The 24,545-nt window shown below is 47.7% G+C and overlaps 1 protein-coding gene across 1 annotated transcript in view; it reads left to right on the forward strand.

Annotated features, from left to right (window-relative positions):
- The first annotated feature begins 4,232 nt into the window (after positions 1 to 4,232).
- WDR72 (WD repeat domain 72) overlaps positions 4,233 to 24,545 on the forward strand; it is an 84,860-nt gene continuing 64,547 nt past the window's right edge. Inside the window, exons 1-10 of the mRNA XM_082198934.1 lie at positions 4,233 to 4,332; positions 9,752 to 9,918; positions 11,266 to 11,372; positions 14,246 to 14,324; positions 15,705 to 15,879; positions 17,641 to 17,717; positions 19,119 to 19,238; positions 20,117 to 20,262; positions 20,814 to 20,910; positions 23,679 to 23,820. Of these exons, the coding sequence (XP_082055060.1) occupies positions 9,763 to 9,918; positions 11,266 to 11,372; positions 14,246 to 14,324; positions 15,705 to 15,879; positions 17,641 to 17,717; positions 19,119 to 19,238; positions 20,117 to 20,262; positions 20,814 to 20,910; positions 23,679 to 23,820 (1,099 nt within the window). The 5' untranslated portion in view covers positions 4,233 to 4,332; positions 9,752 to 9,762. The remainder of the gene's footprint in view (positions 4,333 to 9,751; positions 9,919 to 11,265; positions 11,373 to 14,245; positions 14,325 to 15,704; positions 15,880 to 17,640; positions 17,718 to 19,118; positions 19,239 to 20,116; positions 20,263 to 20,813; positions 20,911 to 23,678; positions 23,821 to 24,545) is intronic.

The raw sequence follows: 24,545 nt of genomic DNA on the forward strand, positions 1-24,545 counted from the left end.
ATTGTGTAAACAAGTTTTTTAAAATTATTATTGAAATGTGTGTGTGTGTGGTGATTTTGCTGGGCGCCATCACCACACCCCCTACTTTTGTTGGGGAGATGCTCCTTGGCGGAGCCCTGGTGGGGTGGAGTGTGATACACACTTCTTTTTTAAACAACAACCCCACAATGATAACCCATTGTTGTGTGCAAGTCTGGCATATTGAAAAACTTGGATCTCAAAAATTAAAAGCCTGGCCACAGACACAGGTAAGCACATACCTGCCGACATGTCTCAGGTTCCCAGAACATTGGGGGGGGGGAGGTTCTAATTGAGGGGAGGGGTCCCCAACCCACGGTGTAAAGACACCCCATCCCAGCCATGCCTGCTACGGGGGACCTGGAACACTGAGACCGCTCAATGACAAAAGCTCATTTGATAAGAGCTCAGTTGAAAGTTCTCGTGTGTGGATGCACATGCACAAAAGCGCATATGGGGGGGGGGGGGCTCAGATCTTTGTGACCCACAGACATAATGAACCCCAGTGCTGAATTCCTCTGGCAAACAGTATCACGTCTCCCCAATGAAGCCCCCGAAAGGTGATGTCAGAGTGACCTCTGGCGGATCTGCAGAGAATTGTGCTTTCCAGAAGAAAACAGGAAGAAAACAAAGAGCTGCAATACAAATAATGCACAAACTCTCCCCTCCCCCCGCAAAAGAAATCTGTTTGCCAGAATGCTAAAAGCAAATACATAGCTGGACACAATCCTAAATCGTATTCAGAGTAGGCCCATTGCAACGAATGGGCTAAGTTATGCGACCCCCGAGCCAAGGAGATAAGTAACTATACAACCTTTAGAAGACGTCTGAAGGCTGTCCTGTATAGGGAAGTTTTTTTAACGTTTAATGTTTTATTATGTTTTTATATATGTCAGAAGCTGCCCAGAGTGGCTAGGGCAACCCAGTCAGATGGCTGGAGTATTATTATTATTAATAATAATAATCATCAACATCCTTGTCATGGAATACTAAAGGTAAAGGGACCCCTGAGCATTAAGTCCAGTCACAGATGACTTTGGGGTTGCGGCGCTCATCTTGCTTTACTGGCTGAGGGAGCCGGTGTACAGCTTCTGGGTCATGTGGCCAGCATGACTAAGCCGCTTCTGGCAAACCAGAGCAGTGCACGAAAACGCCGTTTTCCTTCCCACTGGGAAGTAGTATTTATCTACTTGCACTTTGACGTGCTTTCGAACTGTTAGGTTGTCGGGAGCAGGGACTGAGCAACGGGAGCTCACCCTGTCGTGGGGTTTCGAACCTTTTGATCAGCAAGCCCTAGGCTCAGTGGTTTAGACCACAGCTGCCCCTATTTGCATCGGAAAAATGTTGGAGGGCATGTTGAAGAGGACACTGATGCCATTGGTCCACTTTGAATATGACACAGGGTCCCTCCAGGCATCTCTTCTTATGGTGCATTCATGGCAATTTGTGTTCAGGAGGGTATTGGGCAGACTCACTGCCAATACTGTTTGATCCTGAAAAAGGTTCTGGAAGGACAGACTGATCCCTTTCCAGCTGGTCCATGCCTGGTAGCTTCCTGGCAGGAAAGGAGGGAGGCAGAGGGAGACTCTGGCAGGGTCAAGGCTGGGCTCCTGTTCTGAGGCTCTTCGCTGCAAAATGGCACATGCAGTTTCTCAATAGCTGTCAACCTTCCCTTTTTTTTGCGGGAAATTCCCTTATTCCAGTGCTGTTTCCTGCTGCTTTCCACAGCAATCCCGGATTGTTAGATATCCCATAGACTGTCCCCGAAACAGGTGAGGCTGCTGATCCCTTATTTTTGAGGCTGCTGATCCCTTATTTTCAAATCTGAAAGTTGACAGCTATGCGTTTCTCCATGCTTCCCATTGCAAGGCACAGGCTGGTGGTGATGATGAGGAGAGATGCACCCACCCCCACCATTTGCCTTGTCACCATTTGTGAAATTCTATCTATTATCACAAACAACAATGAGGGTTTATGCCCTGGAGGGTTTCCAGGGCGATAGGTTGGGGAGCAGGCCTCCCATTTATGTTTCCAAAACAAGGTAAAATGTTGATACAAAAGGGGGGATTTTTCATCAATACTCCATCACATTCTGCAAAAGATGACACAATAAATCCTTTGCCCTTGACACGTCTTCCCTGAAGGAATCTGAGCTGTTTTGTTTTTCAGTGGTGTTGACATCTGTCAACAAGGTTGTTAACCACTAATTAGCCGTCTGCAGGCCAATAAGCTACCCCCCCCCCCGCCCAACTTGTGGGTGAGGTAAAAGTGAGCCAGCAAGGGAACCTTTAGTAGAGACTCTCAAGGTTTGACAAAGAGCGCTGGGCAAAGTCATACCCCCTCAGCCCTCCACAAATTGCCCAGTGTTCAAATATGGAGCTCATCACCAGTGGCGTAGCGTGGGTTGTCAGCACCCGGGGCAAGGCAAGTAATTTGCGCCCCCTAACCCGTGGATTTGCGCCCCCTAACCCGTGGATTTGCGCCCCCTAACCTGTGGATTTGCGCCCCTAACCCGTGGATTTGCGCCCCCTAACCCTAACCCCCAGATGTTGTGCCCAGTGTGGCCCGCACCCCCTGCACCCCCCACGCTACGCCACTGCTCATCACAAAACTGACCTCCTTTTCAGACACTTGGAAAGTAGAGAAGGTTGCTTCATTTGAAAAGGTTCCAGGATACACAAATGTAGCAGGAACAGCCAAAGCAGATGCAGGGGAACATATCCCTTTGCACAAGAGGCCCAACAGCTGATCTTAAGAGGCTTATGAAAGGTTTAAACAGGCAATAAAGCAAAGGCACATGAAATAAATAAATAGCTCAGTTCTATCTGTCCTGACACAGCTACTTCACAAAGAGACTTCCGATCTCCTCGTGAATTGTATGTTCAGAAAGACATTGAGGGGAGACAGGGAGCTGGCAACAAGTCAGCTTTGAAGGGCCCCTGACCCTGTCAAGCTCTGACTGACAGGTGGATTGCTCTAGCCAGTAGAATGAAGGCCAAGGAAGGTGCTGCCAGTGGTCCATTAAGGCAAACGTGTGCTGCCCCACCAACCTTAGCCTGCCCTCAGCCAGCCCCCAACTGTGTGCCTTCTTGCTTGTTCCTAGTCCAGGGGATGGTCCTGGTTGCCAGCTTCCTCCTCCTCCTCCTCCCTGTAAAACTCAGAGGATGAGGGCAAAATGAGAGCCAGTTGGCTCTGTCCGCCATTGGCTCTGCCTCCATCGACTGTTGGTCTCCTTACCTTCTGCCCACCAGTCACTGCTGGGTGCTGTCGGCCCCTGGGGAAGTGGAAACTGAGGCTGTTGAAGTATTCCTGCCTGCTGGATTTCCTCCCCTCCTGAAGGGCAAAGTTCCCACAGACTGACTACTGGAAACGTGGTGGGACTCCATGGCCTGTCTCCTCTGGGAAGCTGAGGGACTTGGAGGTGTTTAACTGCAGGTGTCTCAGGCTGGAAGGTAGCTGAGAACGAGAGGTGGCCCAGGATACAATATACTGTGAGACATTTGAGCAGCCCTTCAAATATTGCTGGTGGCCAGCATGGCCAATGGTCAGGGACGATGGTGGTGGTGGGCCCCATGGTATCTAGAGGGAACCCAGTTGGGAGGGGAGCATGCGGCAGGGGCAGAAGGGCACCAGCTGGGTGAGAAGAATCTGACTTCCCCCTGTGATCTAATAGATGATAGGTCTGGTCATTGGCCGGGGATTTGCCACCATTCCAACTAAATTTCACCTTTTCCAGAATCTGTTTCTCTTCACCCTAGTTTGGAACTGAACTGGCTGAAAAAAGGAAGGCACCTCCATGCTGCTTCATTTGTCAGAATTAAATGCATTAGTCCTGAAGGCCTGTCTTTCATCTTAGGAAAGAGAGAGTGGGCACAGTCATCTTGTGGTAGTGGGGGTCAAGATGCACCCGCCCTCCTGGCAGTGCCAAGTCTCCCCCAAAGCAGGCTCAGCTATTCCACTGCAGCTGCAGGGAGAAGATCAGGGCTGGGAGAGGCAAGGTGGGGAGGAGAAGGCTGGGTGAGCCAAGCCCAGTTCGAGCCAGCTGGGACTGCTGGCCCAGAAGGTGCCCAACCCTCACCCAAGGTCAGTCTCTGTCAGAGCAGGCAAGGGGGGGGAGGGAGTGTCTTCTGGGCTCAGCCAGCAGCAGCAGGTGGAGTCCCAGGGAGAGCTCCTCCTCCTGTGAACTGAGAAGAGCTCTAAGAACAGCAGGCTCCCCACAGGCAGGCTGGACCCATTTCCCAGTACCTGACTGAGGAGAGGGAAGAGACTGGGTAGGAGCACACGTCCCCAGCCCCGTGAAGAGCCTCAATGCCGGTGAGTTGGGGTTGCAGAACCCAGTCCTGGGAAAGAGCCAGGATCCCCCCCTCTCCCTCTGTGTCCCCCTGCCCCACAAAGCCTCCCTGACTCTGGGTCAGCATCAGCCCAGGGGAGTCAACAGAAAGGGGGTCCCATCTGGGTCCTGAGGGACTCACAGCCCACCTGATGCCAACTGCCATGAGCTCTCCTCTCTTTCGCTCCCAGTGGCTGGCCAGGAGGCTGTGCTAGTGTTGGGGCAGGGGGACCCCAGTGTGGCTTCAGTGGAGGGATTTGTACAGGCCCCTAACCGACCCCTGACCCCTGGGCCCTCCCCTCCCTGGATCTTTGGGGTGGGCAGGCTCTGGATTGAGGGCCAAATTCAGGTTTGCCTTTCTTTGGAAATTTAGTGCCAGAAACCTGACACACACACCCATCTCAGTTTCTGGCACTATTCTAATATTCATCTAATGTTTATTGGATGGATTTTCCCCCTAAATAGATTTTTGAATTCTGAATTTATTGTTATTCACATTTTATACTGTATTTTATGCTGTTTTTTGTTGTATCAATTAAGTGTTTTAAATTTGTTATTAGCCGCCCTGAGCCCAGTCTTCTGAACCGGGGAGGGCGGGGTATAAATAAAATTCTTGGTTGAAAAAAGGAAGGCACCTTCTTCTTCTTCTTCTTCTTCTTCTTCTTCTTCTTCTTCTTCTTCACCTGATTGCAGAGGAGGTTGTGTAGCTGCATCCTTTGTTTCAGGAGGGGTCTGCAGATGCTCTATCTGTCAGTACCCACCTGGGCATAAATAAAAAGGTCTGGATCTCTGGGTCCTCCTTCTAATTCCATGCTGGTATCATGGAGGGGCTGTGTTGGCAAGAGGTGGCAGGCATGCACTTTCATTTTGGGATTCCCTTCTAAAAAAAGGAGAGGTTCTGAGGCTTGGACCTGCCTGCAAGCCCCATCCATCCCTCAGTCCCAGACAGAAAAAAGCACTCTGTGTGTGTAAAGAGGCACTCTGTTCTCTGGGATTACTGTTAAATCTCTGGCTTTCAAGCTGTTCTTTGGGGGTGGGGAGGCAGGGAGGTTGTGGGCTTGTAGGGTGTGGTTCAAATGACATTCCAGCCCTTTCCCCCTCTTTTCTCCCTGTAGGCAGCAGCCCTGCATCAAGATGCCTTGCAAAGCCCATTAGTCATCCTTGCTGAGTGTTTACCCTAAACAGTGGCTGCCTAACAGGATTAAGGAAGAGAGGGGGGTAAGAGAGAATGCAGCTCAGTCCCAAATGGAGAAGAATAAGGAGCAGGCAGAAAACCTGGGCCATGAGAATTGCCAGGTCAAAATAGTTGAGTTCTGATGATCTGGGGATTCAATTTCCCCTCCCTGCTGTTGGACAGAGCCACAAGGTTCTCTCTGTGTGTGTGTGTGTGTGTGCGTGCACACACACATTTCAGAAGTGTGGCCCAGTCTTTGCTTCCTGCTCTCCCTTCCTGATGGACCATAAATGCTGCTCTTGTGTACTGTTTCAACATGACCGGATGCTTCTGAGGAGCAGGAACCAAAACATGGCCTGTAAGATCTGCTTGGCAGGGTTGAGTGGAAAGACAGTTCAAGGTCACAGGAAAGCTCCTGCTGGCACCGCTGCTTGACAACTGGGAGCATTTGGGGTCTTCTCACTTGGTTGACTTGCTTCAGACCCCTTTGCTTTGATTAAAGCCCATTTGTCCATTTGGGGTGCAGATATTGCTGAACTCCAGCTCTCCTCAGCAACCAGCATGGCCAGTGGTCAGGGAAGGATTCCAACAACCTCTGATCAGTCCCAGGATCCCTAAACTCCTGTACTGTTGAAGCCTGTGGAAATTCGAGGTGCCATCTGATAGCATTTGAGAGACCATTATTTTTCCTTTATGGCCTTTGTAATGGTTCTAGGGGTTCCTCGTGCGTAAGCCGGTGCAAACACCCGGCTGGGTTGCCTGAGTGAACCTTTCCTGTCCGGACAGCCACTCACCCGTGGCTGTCTCAATCGCTGGCAGAATCCGTCAGTGGACGTTTCTTAAACTTCTTCCAGCAAAGAAGCTCTTTGACACCCAGTCTCCTCCTACTCTCCCTGCGCGGAAGCCTTCTGTGCAAGGAGGGCGTAGGCAGCGGAGGACCCTTCCTCTCCCCGCTGGTCCCCGGCAAGGAGTCATGGGACCACCTCGCCGCTTCCCCCATCTGCCCCCCTTCTCCACCGGTGCTACGCTGATTCTCTTCCCCAGAAGATGGGCTGCCTCTCCCACTCCCGGGACGCTCTCCGGAATCCCTCTGGATTTTGCTCCCTCCCTCCGACACTGATGGCAGTTCCCTGACAGCCTTTTTCTTTAAAAGTTCAACATTTATGAATCACCATGGGGGAAGCACTGTTAAACAGCTGAACCCCTTTGAATCATTTGCAGGAATTCATCATGTTCAACCTGAGGCATAGCTCAGTTGGTAGAGGATGAGACTCTTAATCTCAGGGTCTGGGGTTTGATCCCCATGTTGGGTGAAAGATTCTTGCATTGCAGGGGGTTGGACTAGATGATCAAACTCTATGATTCTATGATCTTCCACCTTTTTCTAAAGCATTTTGTGTGCAAAGAGGTCTTGTAACAATTGCAAAACTTTGCATGTAGCCACGTGTGGGCTGTATGTATCAGCCACAGTTGAATTATATGGCGAGAGAGAGCCTGGTGTGTGTGTGTGTGTGTGTGTGTGTGAGAGAGAGAGAGAGAGAGAGAGAGAGGGGGGGGGATTTTGGTAGTGCCTTTCTGCAGGCTTGTAGAAGATGTGTTCAGAGATTCTTCTTCTCTTTCCACTGCCCTGTTCCCCAGTTTAGAAGCAACATAAACTATTTTAATTAATATTGTGTCACCAAAAGGGCTTGAGATGGCCAATTGAATTCTACCAAGATATAGTATTTTGATGAAAACATATCTTTATTGATTGTCGAAGATGAAAATCATTCTTAAAATGCAATCCAGAGAAAAATCATATCCCCCCGAGAAAATTCCTGAGTGGCAGGCCAAGATTAACATCATAAAATTGAATTTGTGCTTCAAACCTTTGATGTAATCAGCAGCTGCAGGATGGTCTTGCCCTCGCGGTGCTCCTTCTGATGGTGGGGAATTATGGAGGGGAATGAAATAAGTGTTTCTGCTGCCACTCATCCTAGAAATACAAACAAGATATTACTGGCGGACCCTGGCTGGTTGAAATAGCCTATATTGATCCCTGGATCCAGCTCATTGTGGGAGAGTGAGGGGGGGGGAGACGGCACCCATGGATGGCTTGGAGGTGGGGGAGGGAGATGGCTGTCACTCACCAGGGACTCCTCTGGCCAATCAAAAGGCAGCCATTGCAGCGCCCCAGGATCCCAGCAGGTTGGAGCTTCAGGCAGAATCCGGGGAGGTGAAGAGCTCTTGCACATGAAACAGAGACGGATTTAAGGTAACACAACTGCAGTGATCGCACCGAGTGCCGTGCTGCGGGGGTGCCAAAACAATGCTATAGAACAGAGTGCACAGGGCGCTTTGTCACACAGGGCACCACTGAAATTCGAGAGCCCCAAGTCCACCACTGCACAAAAAGAAACGGAAAAGCCAAGCGGATGTGGCAAGGGCTCTTTATGCTCAGCCACTAAGCAAGAGGTGGGGCAAGATCTGGGTCAACTGACTCATCACTGCCCCATTGCACCACATGGTTATGCCCCCTTCCATAACCTGAAAAGAGCCCACAAGAACTCTGCCCCATTTCTAGCCCTCTGGTCATCCTGTGGGTTTAGCTTCCTCCTCCCAGGCCATTCTTTTGGCCCACCTCCCCAGAAATCACAGCATTTCCATCACGGCAACAACTAGATGGTGGCGCGTGGAGACGCTGTGTCCCCAAACACCCCAATAATAAGATCATTAAATCTGCAGATGATACAATAGTGGTTGGTGTAATCATGGCTGGAGGGGGGAGTCGGCCTATAGGAAGGAAGTCAAGCAGCTGGGGGAGTGGTGCAGGAAAAACAACTTACTCCTTAACTTAAAGAAAACAAAAGAGATTACTGTGGACTTTAGGAAATGTGAATTGAATATTCAGCCACTTATTATTGAGGGGAAGTGTGTGGAACAGGTATCAGTGTTTTGATTTCTGGGAATGGAGTTGAGAGATGACCTAACCTGGGGAGAAAACAGCAAAGACCTGATGAAGAGAGCACAGCAGAGGTTATATTTCCTGAGAATCCTCTGGAAAAATAATCTCTCAAAGGACCTGTTGATGGCATTTTACCATTGTACTGTTGAGAGTGTATTAACTTATGGTCTGTGTTGTGGTTTGGGAGCTGCACAGTCAGGGGAAAACAATGCTGTCCAAGGTTGTAAAGACTGCAGAGAGAATAATTGGGTGCACTCTTCCCACCTTGGATCAAATCTATGCTTCTAGGTGCCATAAGAAAGCTGCAGAGATAGTTCAGGATAGTGCGCACCCCGGAAATGATCTCTTTCAGCTTCTGCCTTCTGGAAGAAGGTACAGGGTTATAAAGACTAGGACTAGCCGCCTGAGAATAAAGATTATTGTGTTGTGTTGTGTTGTGTTGTGTTGTGTTGTGTTGTGTTGTGTTGTATTGTATTGTATTGTATTGTATTGTGTTGTGTTGTGTTGTGTCGTGTCGTATTGTGTGACTTCTGACTTCTTCTGCCTCTGTAAATGAAAGCTGGTGTGTTCCATCTTAAAGTCCCCCAACTGCTCACTTCTGAAGACACACACTTCTTTGATATGCCCCTCCCATCTGCCAGGAGTTGACTGAACAACTTCCCTTTAAGTTAACACCAACCCAGCCTCATCTCCTGGCTCCACAGGTCTTAAGAGCATCTTCCTGGCTAAAAGCAAACCATCCCACTCTGGAGTATGTGAGCATTGTGGGACTCTCCACCATAGTCTGCAGCTAGATAGCTTTTTATATCCCTTTTGTCTCTTAGATCCTATTCTTAATTCTAAAAAAAATGTTTCTTTCATCTGGTATTGAAGTGAGTTTCTGATGGGCTCCTTCACCAACTAAGGTAGGGCAAGTCCATGAAAAGTGAGCTGTGCGGTGACCTGCAGAGCAGGAAGGGAGCTGTCCTCCTCCAGAAAGTTAGTTGTACCTTCCAAGTCAAGAGTGAGAGGACTAAGGGAGGCAGCAGCAGCACAAACATTGCCTTGTTTTTGTTGTGCAATTGGTAAGCACCTTGGCAAGAAGATGGACTCTAAATACATTCAGCAAATAAGAGAGGTCTCTGGAATAACCACCTTTTCTTCCTCAGGTGCCAAACCACCCAAAACAATGGGGTCAGGTGGAGGGCAGAGTTCCACAGAGGTGGTGCAATGAGGGAGAAAGCTAAATAATCATAATCTCTCTCTATTCAACTGACTGCTGAATGCCCTTTCCTTTTGTTTTTAGGTTAGCTCACCATGAAGACCTCAGTTCAGCTTGTGACGTTGTGGGGAAACCAAGCCCCAGCTCACAGCATCACAGCCATCTTGATCACAGAAGACCAGAGAACCATTGTTACGGGGAGTCAAGAAGGACAAATCTGCCTCTGGGACCTGTCATCATCAGACCTGAAGGTTTGTGGTATTGCAGGGGAGTCAGTCATCTTGCTGCCCCATCCTATCATGTCTTCCTTTCCTCTTTCCTTCCCATGAGGCCTCTTATAGCTACCATGCCCAAGACATGGCACATCCGTGGTCAGATATCCCTGTGGAAGAAACCCTTCTCAAATCATATTTCCCATGGTATATAAAACTATTAGCAGTACTATTTTTGAACAGCCGCTTTAGAACACGGGCTTGTTGTGAGATACCAGAGGTTACCATATTTTTCGCTCTATAACACGCACCCGACCATAACACGCACGTAGTTTTTAGAGGAGGAAAATCCGCAGGCATGCCACCCGTAGGCATTTCCTCCATAACACGCACAGACATTTCCCCTTACTTTCTAGGAGGAAAAAAGTGAGTGTTATGGTGCAAAAAATACGGTATATGAATCTCCTTCCCCAGAAGGGCTCATAGTAACCCCAGAAGCACCAGTCCCCCTCTTCTCCTCTCAGCAGCAGGAAATCTGCTCTGTGTGGCCAAAGAAAAGCCACTTCCACCCTTCGGAGGAGGTGGAGTTGTGGGTTTCACGGCCCCACCACGCACGCGGCAGCTGGAACCCAGCCCCCATGCGATTGGAGGGATTCCCGGCCGCGTCACCTCCTGGCCAGCCAATCGGCTGGCTCTGGGGGTGTGGCCTGCCCGATTTAAACCAGGACACGGCTGGGGATCTCCCTCTTTGCCGCCTGCCACTTGTTCCTGCTTTTCCCACCCTCCTTCCCTATAAGGTTTTCGCTCCTTGACCTTGCTATGGACCTTGGTTGGTCACTGTTGAGGGGCCTGGTAGGAATTTTTCCACTTAGCAAATTGGCACCAGCCACTTGGTTTTCACCTACCTTGTAGCAAATCGTCACAACTTTCTTGGTATTGGCGGTTAGGCATTGGTATTGCTCTGTAGATGGAAGAGGGGAGGTAGCGCCACCACCTGCCCTGCATATTGAAGGGTAGTCCAATAAAGGATTCCTGTCCGAAGCCTGGGGAGGTGAGGGCCTAAGGCATGCCCCCTATCAGTGACCCTGGGGGAGTTCCTAGTTGATGTGCATCAGCAGAACTCCCCCTACTGGTGGTTAACCCTTCCTGGACTTCAAGTGGATGGGCTGAAGTCGGATATAGTCGGTTAGGACCAATGCCTAAGCCAATACTGCTTATCACCTGTAACCAATAAAGGGTTATTTAGCCTATTAACCTTAACAATTGTGACATGTGTCATTATTTCCATGGGGGGGGCGGGGCGGGAACTCGCCACGCAAGAATTTTTACTCGTGTATCCTTAGAAAACAGCCACTCTGACATTGCTGCATGGTTTTGCTGTTCTAGATTTCATCAAAGCAAATGCTCTTTGGTCACACGGCATCGGTGACCTGCTTGGCCAAGGCGAGGGACTTTGAGAAGCATCCATACGTGGTCAGTGCTACTGAGAACGGGTCAGTCGCTTTGCATTTCCCATGACGTGCAACCATCTCTTCATTTCAACGGTGGGAATTCCCAGAGTGGCAAGGAAGGATGCAATCTCTTCTTAAACAGTAGGCTGGTGATTCGTGGCTTTGGGGAAGAGCAATCCTTGCTAGACAGGATCCATCAGGAACATCTCCTGGAGGAGCCCCATGGAAGATGGTTCTGCTACTCCTTCCCCCAGGGGAGCCTTAGCGCATGAAGGTCTGGCAGATGTAGCAAAACAAAATGAGCTCTCCAATATGCCACAGCCAGTAAACATAAGTGTGGCATATATAAAAAGCATGTTTTTGAGCTCTTCGGTCTCTGAATATGTGCACCTGAGAATGATGAATGCCTGTGTGAGATAAAATATTTTAAAACCACCCTTCACCCAAGGATTTCTAGGCAGTATACAATAAGCATGAATAAAAGTATTCTTACACAACATAAACACAATAAAATCAGTGGCCTTCGTAGCAAACAGAAAGGCAAAAACCCTAAAAACTACTGAGCAGGACTAAAGCAACACAATAATTTAAAATTCCTAAGCATATAAGAATGTCTTCTTAACCTAACATCCAAAAGATGTAGAGACAGCCCCATTCTTATCCCTTTGGGGAGGGCATTCTGAAGCCACCACAGAAAAGACCTTGTCCTCCTGTCTTCATGCATCAAGAATGTTTGCTAGAGCATGGTATTGGCTGAAGATTGTGAGACATTTTAAGTCAAGCTCCTGGCACACCCAGAGGTGCCCCTTCGGGCATTTGGGTTACTGCCAGCTTCTTGACCTGAGCTCAAAAGCCAGCCGGCCAGCCAATGTTGTTTGCTTTTAAAATATGAAAATACCTGGCTGAAGCAGTTTAAGTACTGTAATGTGCTTCCGTGAAGTAGCTTGTGTGGTTATAATTGTATGTGTCCCAGCAAATGTGATGAAAGTTGATGTTTACCAATAATTTGATGAGACAGGAAAGAAATGTTTGGGCTTTGGACATTTTGATAAACCACTGGATTTCATCATAATAGCCATCATGTCTTCCTAACCTCACTTTTCAGAATGAATTTCATAGTGGCATTAATATTAATAATAATAATAATTAATACTCCACCCATCTGGCTGAGTTTCCCCAGCCACTCTGGGTGGATCCCAATTATTAAAAACAATACAGCATTAAATTATTAACTGAAGGATGATAAAGGGTGGAGATATTTAAACATGATCTTGGGGCCCTTCACAGAGGCTGGTGCGTCTGTGGACATTTCTAACAGAAGGTCATTCTGGTGGTCGGTCTGCAAAGTCCAAGATGTATCTTTCTGGATGTTTGTGATGGTGCTGACAATCCGCATAACATCACAATGGGCTGAGAAAGAATTTGCATGTAAGAATGCACTAGAGTTTTCTTGCTCTTTAAAAGAATAGTGCCAAATTAAATAGATTTAGGCTGCATTCCCATACAGCATTTATTTGCAAGTAAACGTGCATATTGGGACACGGGTGGCGCTGTGGGTTAAACCACAGAGCCTAGGACTTGCAGATCAGAAGGTCGGCGGTTCGAATCCCCGTGACGGGGTGAGCTCCTATTGCTCGGTCCCTGCTCCTGCCAACCTAGTAGTTCGAAAGCACATCGAAGTGCAAGTAGATAAATAGGTACTGCTCCGGTGGGAAGATCAATGGTGTTTCCATGTGCTGCTCTGGTTCGCCAGAAGTGACTTAGTCATGCTGGCCACATGACCTGGAAGCTGTACACCGGCTCCCTCGGCCAATAAAGCGAGATGAGCGCCACAACCCCAGAGTCGGTCATGACTGGACCTAATGGTCAGGGGTCCCTTTACCTTAAACGTGCATAAGATTGGGCTGTGAAAACATTTCGATAGACCTAACAGAAGGGATGTTTACTAAATTTGAAACAATTAGCACAATACAATAAAACAATAAAGCTTCAGCAGTATGAGCTCACGACCCTTGAATTCACACTGATGGTTCTGCAATGAGGTGCACATCTCACAGCTGTCCTCAGGGTGTCACTGTTTGTTCTCTGTCCAGATTGACACGTTTTTTCTGAGCAGCCCTGATCCTGGGCAGAGAGAAAGGGGAGGGAGGATGCTTTGCAAAGCAGGCAGTTCAAGTTTAGTGAAATGAAAATCACTTTCTGCTCTTCCAGTAAATGATAGCTGCAGTGACAAGTTGACGAGCTGTAATGGGAGCCATAATGGCCGCTTTTGTCACAGGCCTGTCGTGCCCTTGCAGGTAGCTATGGCAGCAGCCAGCTGCAATTTCCAAAGCAAAGTGAGGTTGTGCTGCTGTTGCTCCTGCTGTCTGGCCTCCTCCCTCCACCCCAATAAACAGCAGCAGTTTCCCTCAGGTTTCCCTCTGCAAGTCAGCCACACAAATAGTTGGTCCTCTGTTGGCCGAGGAAAATCACCCAAGCCACAAGAAATTATTATTCTGACTAGGTAAAGGTACCCCTGACCGTTAAGTCCAGTTGCGGACGACTCTGGGTTTGCGGAGCTCGTCTTGCTTTACTGGCCGAGGGAGCCAGCTTCCGGGTCATGTGGCCAGCATGACTAAGCTGCTTCTGGTGAACCAGAGCAGCACATGGAAACGCTGTTTACCTTCCCGCCAGAGCGGTACCTATTCATCTACTTGCACTTTGACGTGGTTTCGAACTGCTAGGTTGGCAGGAGCAGGGACCACGCAACGGGAGCTCACCCCGTTGCGGGGATTCGAACCACCGACCTTCTGATCAGCAAGCCCTAGGCTCTGTGGTTTAACCCACTGCGCCACCCGCGTCCCATTATTTTGACTACTTGGCTACAAATCATATCGGATGGAGAGTAACAACAAACTTTTTTTTTTTCTTGACAGGGAAATGTGCGTCTGGAATGTTATCTGTGGGCGGTGTGTGGAGAGCACAAGGCTTCCCTTTCGGCACACAGCGATTTGTGTAAGTACAGCCAAATTCACGGTGAAGAACTTCTGTCCATCTGCCCATTGGGACTCTGCAACCAGCCTGGATGATGCTTCTTCCATATGTTTTTTTAAAATAAAAAAATCAGATCCACTGAAATGCCGTCCTTCCTGGAGCAGATTGGGTCACTAGAATCTCAGCAAAACAACCACCATTGGTACTAGCACCCAGAGCTGTCTGAATACAGGCTACCTCTTTATTTGCTGTGCAATGTCTCATTGGTGCAGCTGTTCCTGTGGGCCCTTTCAGCCTGCTGGTCTTTGTCCTCAGTGCCAGGAGTTAGCTGTTCCCAGCACTGCAGGGGCAAATCATTGGGCTGGGTAGAGGTGGAAGCTCCACTGGTGGCCCCCTCCCCCCCAACAGGCCAATGAAGGCCAGAGAGGAGGGAGGGAAACAGGTCAAGCTGGGCAACTGCTAGAGAGGTGGCTGATGTGGATGCCACTGCTGAGGAAACATATCAAAGTGCCACACCTGCTGCCCCTGGATATCCTCTCCTTCTCACCCATGGGGCAGAGCAGATGCACACCTACTGGCAAACTCAGCTGAGGATCTCAGGATATGGCAAGGATGAGCACCTGGACAACAGGAACCCGGCAGTCTCTTTCCAAAGAGATCAAAGCAAGCCACAAGGGAGGGTCCAAAACCTCTTGGGTCCATTCGGCAGGCAGGCGAGAAATCTTACCTGCTGGCCCCAATCCAGCTGCTTGCAGGAAAGCTGCAGGTGCCTTTTCTGTGCAGCAGAGCACATTTTAGCATTTTTTTCATAGGCTTTGAAGTGTGTCCAGTGTGGCTTCTGCCCGTGGATTTGGACGGGTTGCAACCATTTCTCGACAATTGTCAAGCGTACACAATGCTCATGCTGTTTGTATGAGTTGTATTCCATTTGCTGCTTTGGGGTTATTTGGGTCCTGATTCTATTATAAGCTGTACAAGTGTATTGTACGGCATTGGAGAGGGCTGGGGGTGGGAAGGGAGATGCATGGGCACCAATGGGGTGTAAATCCATGGCATGGGCTTCCCTATGGAGGTCTATTCATTTGCCAGGGAGGTGCCAGGAGTCTCTTTTTTGTCCACCTTTGTCACAGCGCAAGAGGTTTGGGCTTTGGAATAGGAATGGTCACCCTAGGGTAATGGTGGCAGTCTTCTTGGGGAGTTCTCAGTGCAAAGCAACACTTCGGAAGCCGCAGCCCTCGTTGGAGTCAGTAAATTCTCCACCTAAGAGTAGCCAAAAGGCATTTTAATGTGGGTGACAACATTTTGCTTTCTAGCATGCACACCAGAATCCCATGACCGAAAGCAATCCCTCAGCGGTCTTCTCGTGGCTAACCTGTTGTGGCTTTCCCCCCCTTTGCTCAGTATTACCACAGCTCGTTCCGCATGACGGGAGAGGGCTGGCTCCTCTGCTGTGGGCACTATAACGATATCCTCATCATCGATGCTAAAGCGCTGTCTGTGCTTCACACCTTGACGTCCTCCCAGTCTTCAGATTGGATCAGCTGCATGTGCTTAGTGCATTCCCCTCGCATCCAAGGTAGGTCAAAGCTGTGAGAATGTTCAGAGATGCAGGAGAGGATAGATTGTCTGATTAAATCCTTTTCCAACTTGTGTTAACAAGTTCACAATTTAGCAGAGTAACGTTCCCCTTTTTAAACTTGCAGTGGATGTGTTTGCTCAGGCTTGCTAAAGCCTCTATAATAACTGTTCTGGTATTTCCCCCTTAAAGTAAAGGTAAAGGTACCCCTGCCCAAACGGGCCAGTCTTGACAGACTCTGGGGTTTGTGCGCCCATCTCACATCTAGAGGCCGGGGGCCAGCGCTGTCCGGAGACACTTCCGGGTCACGTGGCCAGCGTGACAATGCTGCTCTGGCGAGCCAGAGCCGCACACGGAACGCCGTTTACCTTCCCGCTGGTAAGCGGTACCTATTTATCTACTTGCCCCCGGGGGTGCTTTCGAACTGCTAGGTTGGCAGGCGCTGGGACCGAGCAGCGGGAGCGCACCCCGCCGCGGGGATTCGAACCGCCGACCTTTCGATCGGCAAGCCCTAGGCGCTGAGGCTTTAGCCCACAGCGCCACCCGCGTCCCTTATTCCCTCATAAAAGATAAGACACGACACAGTCTTCTATATAAGTATAAAAAGAGTTTACTCACATATCATTCTGTTCACAATCGGATCCCAGAAGGCAGACTTAGCTTAGAAAAGTAACATACACCTGGAAACTATTCCATAGGAAGACAGTCCCTTTGTCCTCTCTTGGCTAGAGACAAGAGAGCATCTTTGGCTAAGCAGATGTTGCTTCTTCGATGCATGTAGTGAAAGAGAGAGAGATGGCTGCCCTGCCCTGTGCTTTTGTTGTTACCTGCACAGGTGAGGCCACACCCACCTCTAGTCACATGCAGAGGAAGTCTGTCCCAGCCCAGAAGGAAACAGGAAGTGTACCTGCTAGCTGGACAAACATTCCTCCCCATGTGTAAACATGTTCACTCTAGGAATGTTGTACTTGACTGCTCCTGTGTTTCACATCCCACAAAAGCTGGATGTTTCTGTGGGACTGAGGCCAAAGGCTCTTCACCAGGCAGGGCCAGGACCAAAAGGACAGGCTGTGGCATCCCTGCTATAGACCCTGAAGCTGCAAAGCCGTATCTCAGCTGAGTGGGTGTGCAACTGCTTGGCCAACCAGTCTGTTCCTTTGGCCCTCCCAGCTGGTTTCCACCTGAGCCCTGCTTTCTCCAGGCCTTCAGCTTCCTCCTTGACACCTTTTGCTACTCTCTGCTGCCCCCTCTGACCTTTCTCCCTAGTCCCTGCCCTTCTTTCCCCACTTATTCCTGTTCCTTTCTGTAGGGATGGATTTCGGCACTAGGAGAGGATATACGGCTTAGTTCTTACCCTTCCTTGCTCGTGTGAGTGAGATTAGCAGAGTACCATACTTGAAAGCTAAGCTTTTGGAGGGCCTGAAAGGACCTTGGCCCCTAGGAGTTGGCTTGTATGCCTGGGAGACGGCTGTTGTCAGGGAAATCATTATGAACGGGCAGCTGCAAGAACCAATATTTCATGCATCCATAAGGAAAGAGCTGGGGGGAACAGCTTCCAGTCAGGAGGAAAGGTGGCTCATTGGCATTAGCTAGAGATCCTGTTCTATGGCTTCATCCTAACAAGCATCTTTGCTCCTTCATTTCACACAACCAGCCTCTCCCCCTCGTCCGTGCCCTTTGCCCTTTTGTTTCGGTTCTATCCCCTTGCTGTGTGGATTGCTCTTCCCATTGAAAATTTGTCTCTTTTGCTTTTTCTCACAGAGGATTCCTTAATAGCCGTCTCTGCAACAGGAACCCTTAAAGTCTGGGATCTGTCCTCATCAGTTAGCAGGATACGGGTAAGGAGCTACAATCTGGGCTGGCAGGCCCCATATGTCAAAATGCTAAATTCTATCCCTTGTGAAATGTTGTACTAGTTTTCTGCAGCTGCTTGATTTTTATTCAGGATCAGAATTTTTGAATCATCTGCAATGAGCAGTGGCTAGAAGAGGAGGATAATGCAGATTATGGCTAGAGGAACGAGGAAGGGCCTGTCTGGCTCTGGGGCTCTTAAATCCAGAGGCTTCTGCCGTCAGCACAGTATCACAATTCTGAATGCTAGATTTATATTTACCTATTTAAGTTATTTTCAGCCAGACATTTAGGGTCAAACCTAAGGAACTCTGATTAAAACATTAATATGATTCATAGCAAAACAATCCATAAAATAGTAGTCAAACTGTTGGAGTGTTACAGTGTCTGCTGTGGGTGTAGATATCGATAGCGGAGAGACATGTTTTATTGCAGATGAAGGTGTCTGGTTTCGCTGTTACAGATGCACTATGGCATTTCTCCTCTCTGCGCTCCTTCCAGCAGACATAATAATAATAATAATAATAATAATAATAATAATAATAATAATAATAAAAAATGCCACACAAAATTAACTGCTATAATAAGAAATCAGTCAAATCAAAAATTTAAAAAGGAGTGGAAATGTTTTGATGAATATATGGCAAAATATTGCTCAAAAAAAGATACGCTAATATGCCTAGATTAAAATGTGAAGTACTGGATGGAAGAAAAATTAGTAGGGAAAGATAATAAGAATATATAGATGATTTGAGAAGGTTGTAGAATGCAAAGATTATTGTAAATTGTATATTGTGGAGGAAATCGAGTGGGGGCGGAGGGAAGTGGGAGGAAGGAGAAAAGAATAATATGATGGATTCAGGAAATATAAATGTAAATGTATGTGGGGGATGGGGAAGAAATGGTGTTGGCTTTGGCACATCTGTATTGTAATGTAATATGAGAAAACCAATAAATAAATAAACTCTGAGGAAAATAATAATAATAATAATAATAATAATAATAATAATAATAATAAAATGTCCTAGCATTAGAAGAAGAATTGCAGGGGTGGTGCTGGGAGCCTTAAAGGTGGGGGGGACCCCCCCAGCCTGTGCGGATGCAATGTGTTGCAAAGGCAACCTTTACACCTTCCTGCAAGGAACCACCTGGGTGGTTGGACATCCCTCCTGCTGCCTCTGGGAGTTCTTTGGCTGCCCTGCTGAGAGACGGTGAGAGTGTCATTTGGCTCATGCAATTCTGTTTGCAGACTCTGGAATGCCTTCAGTTGTTCCCTCATTCTTTTCATAGCAAGGCCAAGGTCTTTATACCAAGAGACCCTTTTATTAGGATGACGACTGGCTTTTTCTTGTTCAACACACCCATGCCTTGTTTTATTTTGCTTTCAGGAGAGGCAGAATATTCATGAAAGGGAATCCAAATCTCTGGACTGTGCTCCCTGCCGCACCGTCAGATTTTGCACCTTTACAGAAAGGCTTCTTCTCGTTGTGTTTTCCAGCTGCTGGAAGGTACATGCTACAGTATCGTGGCATGGAATATTCTCTTTCTCGCTCTCCTTTCTGTAAAACTTCAAGAGCTTGTGGAATCCCAGATGATTAGTGAACTCTCCATGGGTGAAATTGAAAAATAAAACCCCAAATCCATATATGTTGACAAACTCATGCAATCTACTGTTGTTATGTTGCTTTAATTTTTAAAAAAGATCAAAATTTGCCCAAGTTGGAAAACGAAATAAAACCAGAATAAGGGCTTACATCTTCAATTGCCATTTCTTTATCCATCACTGAATTGAAGCAGACTTTCTGCTACGTGAACTGTATCAATATTACAAAATCAGGTCTGTGACTTTGCACAGCTTCTGTTAGAGCCAATTAATGAGTTGCACAAGAGGTTTTCGCCTTGACTTGGCAATTTGCTCTGTCCAGTGAGCTCAAATGTTTGCATGATGTTCCCTGGCCTGAAATAAATACCCCCCCTTCTCCCACCTGCCCCTGCTAAGAGGAGGAAAGCAGAGGAGGCAGCCCAGCAGCTCACACAAGCAAGAGCTACAAATTATTATTTATTAGCTTACATACCACTTGTGGAGCTGGGCAAATACATTTTGCCATTGCCGGATTTCACTTCTTTACGGACACTGAATTATCCATGGAATGATTAGAACTGCTCCTCCTGACGTAATGAACGAATGAATGAATGAATGAATGGAGCAGCCATTGATAAAGATCCTCCACGTGGAGCTCTAGGTACCAGACATTCCATTTTACATGGAAATTGCAGTTAAAACCCTTCTTTCCCTTTGGGAGACTATTGAGCCTTTGCTCACCAAAAGCCACTATTAATGTCAGTGTCTCAATGGGGAAACCAGTATTTCTTTCTTTGACTTTAGATATACGATTACTGTGACTTCTCCTTGCTGTGGACTGAATTCAGCCCGAGTGGACAGTCCTTTGCCGGAGGCGAAGTCCTCGCCGCTCACAGACTCATCATCTGGATGGAGGACGGCCGTGGCTTCATCTACCAGCTGCTGAACAGGTGGGCTCAGATGGGAAGCACACAAAGAAGTTTCAGGCACCAGCTGAACTTGGGGAGGATCATGATGAAAAGCCCCCAGTCATAGCGATGGAAGCACAAGAAGCTATGCTCAGCCGCCAGCCTTTGTTGGGCCAGGCAGGGGGTGAGATTAGCCATGTCAGGAACCACGTCAGCTGGCCGTGTGTGTGTGTGTGTGTGTGTGTGTGTGGGCCTCAAAGAAGGAAGTGCCCCATAATTACTTTTAGCTGAACTTGGGAGTCTCAATAAAAAAATTCTTTCCAGTAGCACCTTAAAGACCAACTAAGTTAGTTCTTGGTATGAGCTTTCGTGTGCATGCACACTTCTTCAGATACACACGAAAGCTCATACCAAGAACTAACTTAGTTGGTCTTTAAGGTGCTACTGGAAAGAATTTTTTTATTTTGACTATGGCAGACCAACACGGCTACCTATCTGTAATTGGGAGTCTCAGACACTCCCTGCTTGTCATCTTGATGCATTTCCAAAGTTTTGACCTTCACTCTTCCCACCTTTCTCTTTTACTTATCCAGTGGTCTTTCGCGAAGCATCCAGCCATGCAATGGACGACCGCTCAAAGAAACCCTCCACCCTCAGTTACTTTGTTCTACTGATGTGGGAGATGAGAAGGTAATGCAGTTGGGCTCCAGAGCCACCTTGGCAGCAAGTAGCAGCAATCTGTGGCAAACTAAAGGCAATTCGGCTGAGGCATTGCCCACCAGCTTAGGGTATCTTCTTCATTAAGGACTTTGAGATTGCTTTTTGAATATCTTGCCTCCGCGCATGGAAAAAAAGAGCAACACTGAACACAGCCCACCTCAGCTTGAAAAGTGGCTCTCTTCTTCCTTTGTGGAAAGAAGACCTACCCAAATGATTTCTGCATTAAAGACTGAAAGGTGACAAGAAGGCATAGGTGCCAACTCCCTGGGGCCCTGGGTGCGCGAGCACCCACAAAATTCCCCATCAAGGGGCTGGGCACCCATAAATTTCAGTGCCAGGGCCATGCATGCTGCTTGGCACCCATGGCCCTGGGCATTCAGGGTCATGGGGCCAAGCTGGCACTCCTGCCTGAAGGTGATTTCACAGGTGGCAGACTCAGACAACCCTCCCCAAATAAGCAGCTGATACAGAGCTCTATTTTCCCCCTTGAAGTAACATCTAAACAAAGAAAAACCCCTCATCCTGAATCCTTTTACCCTCCCAGTGAATTCAGAGTGGGAGTGTGATGCTCTTTGACCGCCTGAGCTGTGTAGTTATGGGGCATTCTCTGGTAGGTGGGTCGCTTCAAGAACCCTTGGCCTCCATTGCGTGCGATGTTCTCAGATTCCATGATGACATTAGTGAAGTCAGTGTGGGATCAGGGAGTTGACACTGGGCCTTGCTGCAAGGCCTAATTCATGGGCTTTCAACTCTGTTAGGCGGTCCATTATGGGTGAAAAGATTCTCCAGACTGGAAGACCATTTGCAAACAAGTACTGGCCTTCCTTCTAGGCTTGTGGGAGGGAAGGGTAATCTTCCAAGAGAGGCTGTAGATCCTTTTTGATGCACTGGAGAGAACTTTAGCAGGGGGGCTCTAGCATACCCTCCAACGTTTGACAGAGGGAAATAGGGAAATGCACAGGATGGCTTCTGCATTTCCAGGAATGCCATGGTTAAATCGTGGCAATTGGAAGCTATACTTCCTCTTTTGAGCCGGTCCTGGCAACTTGCTGGTCTTACTGAGGGCTACTGTAATTTTAAGAATGCTGGAGGTAGATTCTCCAGGTAATTGCCCCAAACATACTGCCCTCCACCTTAACTGCTCATGAGCAACAATGGGCCATCCCATAGAGATATAGACCTACAACCCCCCCCTTGCAACAGACCCCAGAGCCGACTCCGTCCCTGCCAAGAGCTTGTTCTTTTGCACATCTTTTAGCATGATATATGCCATCATATGTGCAAGCAGGGACCTCCTGCTATTTACATTGGCCATACCATTTACATTAGTATTTACATTGGTCTATTATTCAGTATGCATTATGCAAGAGAATAAATGGAGGCAAACGAGACATTAAAAATGGTGATACTCGGAAACCATTTAAATCTCCCTGGACATTCACTCAGAGACATCGGAGCTGGCTGGGCTGAAGCAGAAAGTTTCAAGAGGAGGCTCGTGAGATGCATTTCAGATGAAGGTTTGAGCTCACGCAAGACTGGCAATGGCTACCTCACAGTCACTATATCTGGGAGTGGTCCTGCAGCAGGTGTTTCACAAATGGTGTTCATCTTGCTTTGGCAGCTTATTATCCACTGGGATCAGCCAGTCCTCTTGTACGAACCCCAGTTCACAGTGGTAGACCACTGGCTTTGCTTGTGAGAAGTCCCAGATTCAATTCTTGGCAGCCCCAGGGAGTGTTGAAGAAGACTACTGTCCAGAACTCTGGAGGGCGGTGATACATGGTGATGATGATGTTAGGTGGGCCAATCACTGAGTTAGCCGGGCAGCTTTCCTGTGCCCCTGTGACTGGATCTTCCACCTTTTCCACTGGACTTTATTGGCCTTTGACTAGGCATGGTAATGGGACATGCCTCCCGCTTGAGTTGCAAGGTCTCCCAGCTTCACTTTGTAAAGACAAACCTCATGCCATCTTCTGTGCGTGCAGATCAAAGCCCTGTTCATTTGATAGGAATAAGGCCCAAATAGAATGGCAAGACAAACTGTTAGAGTATATTGAACTGGCTAGATTAACAGAGGCAGTTAGAGATCACACTAGACAAGAGTTTCAAAAAGCATGGGGGAAATGCAGCGAATACTTCACAAAACAGTGCCCTAAAATACATACCTGGACTTGTTTCAATTTATGTCTGCAGGAGACTTTGTGGATATTTAAGTTATAATTAGAAAAATCTTGATAATTATTCATAAAGGAAACCGCTTATAAGAAGTAAATAAGGAGACCAGATACAGGATAAAGGAAGTATTTTATTTGGTTGTTTGTATTGTTGTATGTTATGCTTATTGTATTGCTGTTTGGGGTGGGGGTGGGGGGTTTATGTTATGTTGTAAATAAAATTTTCAATAAAAATTAAATTTAAAAAAAGGAATAAGGCCCATATTGATGTGACCCTTTAGCCATGCTCCTGGGACATCTGCACAGAAGCTGTGGGCATGACCCGTGGAGCATGCTGAGAGAAGGGACAGGACTAGTGGGCAAAATCCTGCTCCTCATCTGAATAGGGCCATGGATAGATATACTCTGGATAATTCTTCATGCATCTGATAAAGTGGCCCACAAAAGCTAAAGCAACATTAAATCTGTTAGTCTTTACGGTGCCACAGAACTCTTTGTTGCTTTTGCTGCAACCGACTAATACAGTTTAAACGTGTGGTTTGTTTGTTTGTTTTTAATGAACAGAGTTTTTCTTACATTATGGGATTCATCAATGAAAGAAAGGAACCTTTTTATAAGATCCTTTACTGTGGAGCAGCATCAGGCAGAATCACTCTGTGGCATATTCCAGATGTGCCAGTTTCAACTCTGGACGGCTCTCCAAAAGGTTAGCTCAACTTTTGAATCATTCAGGAGGGCAGGGGGGTTTAAAAGGATTGTGAATTGGTAAAGGTTGGGGTCTCCAGAAGGGGGAGGAGGAGGAGGAGGAGGAGGAGGAATGCCACCTTGCCCTGATTTGATTGAAGGCAGGATGATGACTCAAACAAAGGAAAACCTTTGCGAATTTTCAGACTCTGGGATCCCACTTCACTCAAACAACGAATGGCCTCTTGTCAACAGATATAATATTTTATGCTTCATTTGCCTGCTTTACTAAGGAGTTCCTCAAATTGGGCACATAATACAGAGGGTGGCTATTACAGAAAATGAGTTGTTCATATATCACCAACATGTCATTGAAAATAGTGTTGTTGTTTTTTAAGACCTTACTGGATTTTTCCTAGAAAGGGAAATTTAAATACAGGAAAAATACAGACTGGCATACTGATGCCAGCAATGTCCTGTGGGCTCCATGAAAATAATAGAGCTGGAAGGGAACCCCCCGGTCATCTAGTCCAACCTCCTGCGATGCAGGAATTCTGCCCACATGTGCTCCCACCCCACCCCACCCACAATCTAGAAGCAGCACTTAGAGGCAAAGAGGCATAAGACTTGCTTTGAAAACAGGATCTGAAAGACCCCCATCCTAATTTCTATAGCCGTGGCCTACAGGTTGCAAGGCAAACATCAGCAAGGTCTTTGAATTTTGCCTCCGTCTTCTCAAGCAGTTGG

This window comes from Podarcis vaucheri (assembly GCF_965113315.1).
Source record: "Podarcis vaucheri genome assembly, chromosome: 14".
NCBI classification, from domain to species: Eukaryota; Metazoa; Chordata; class Lepidosauria; order Squamata; family Lacertidae; genus Podarcis; species Podarcis vaucheri.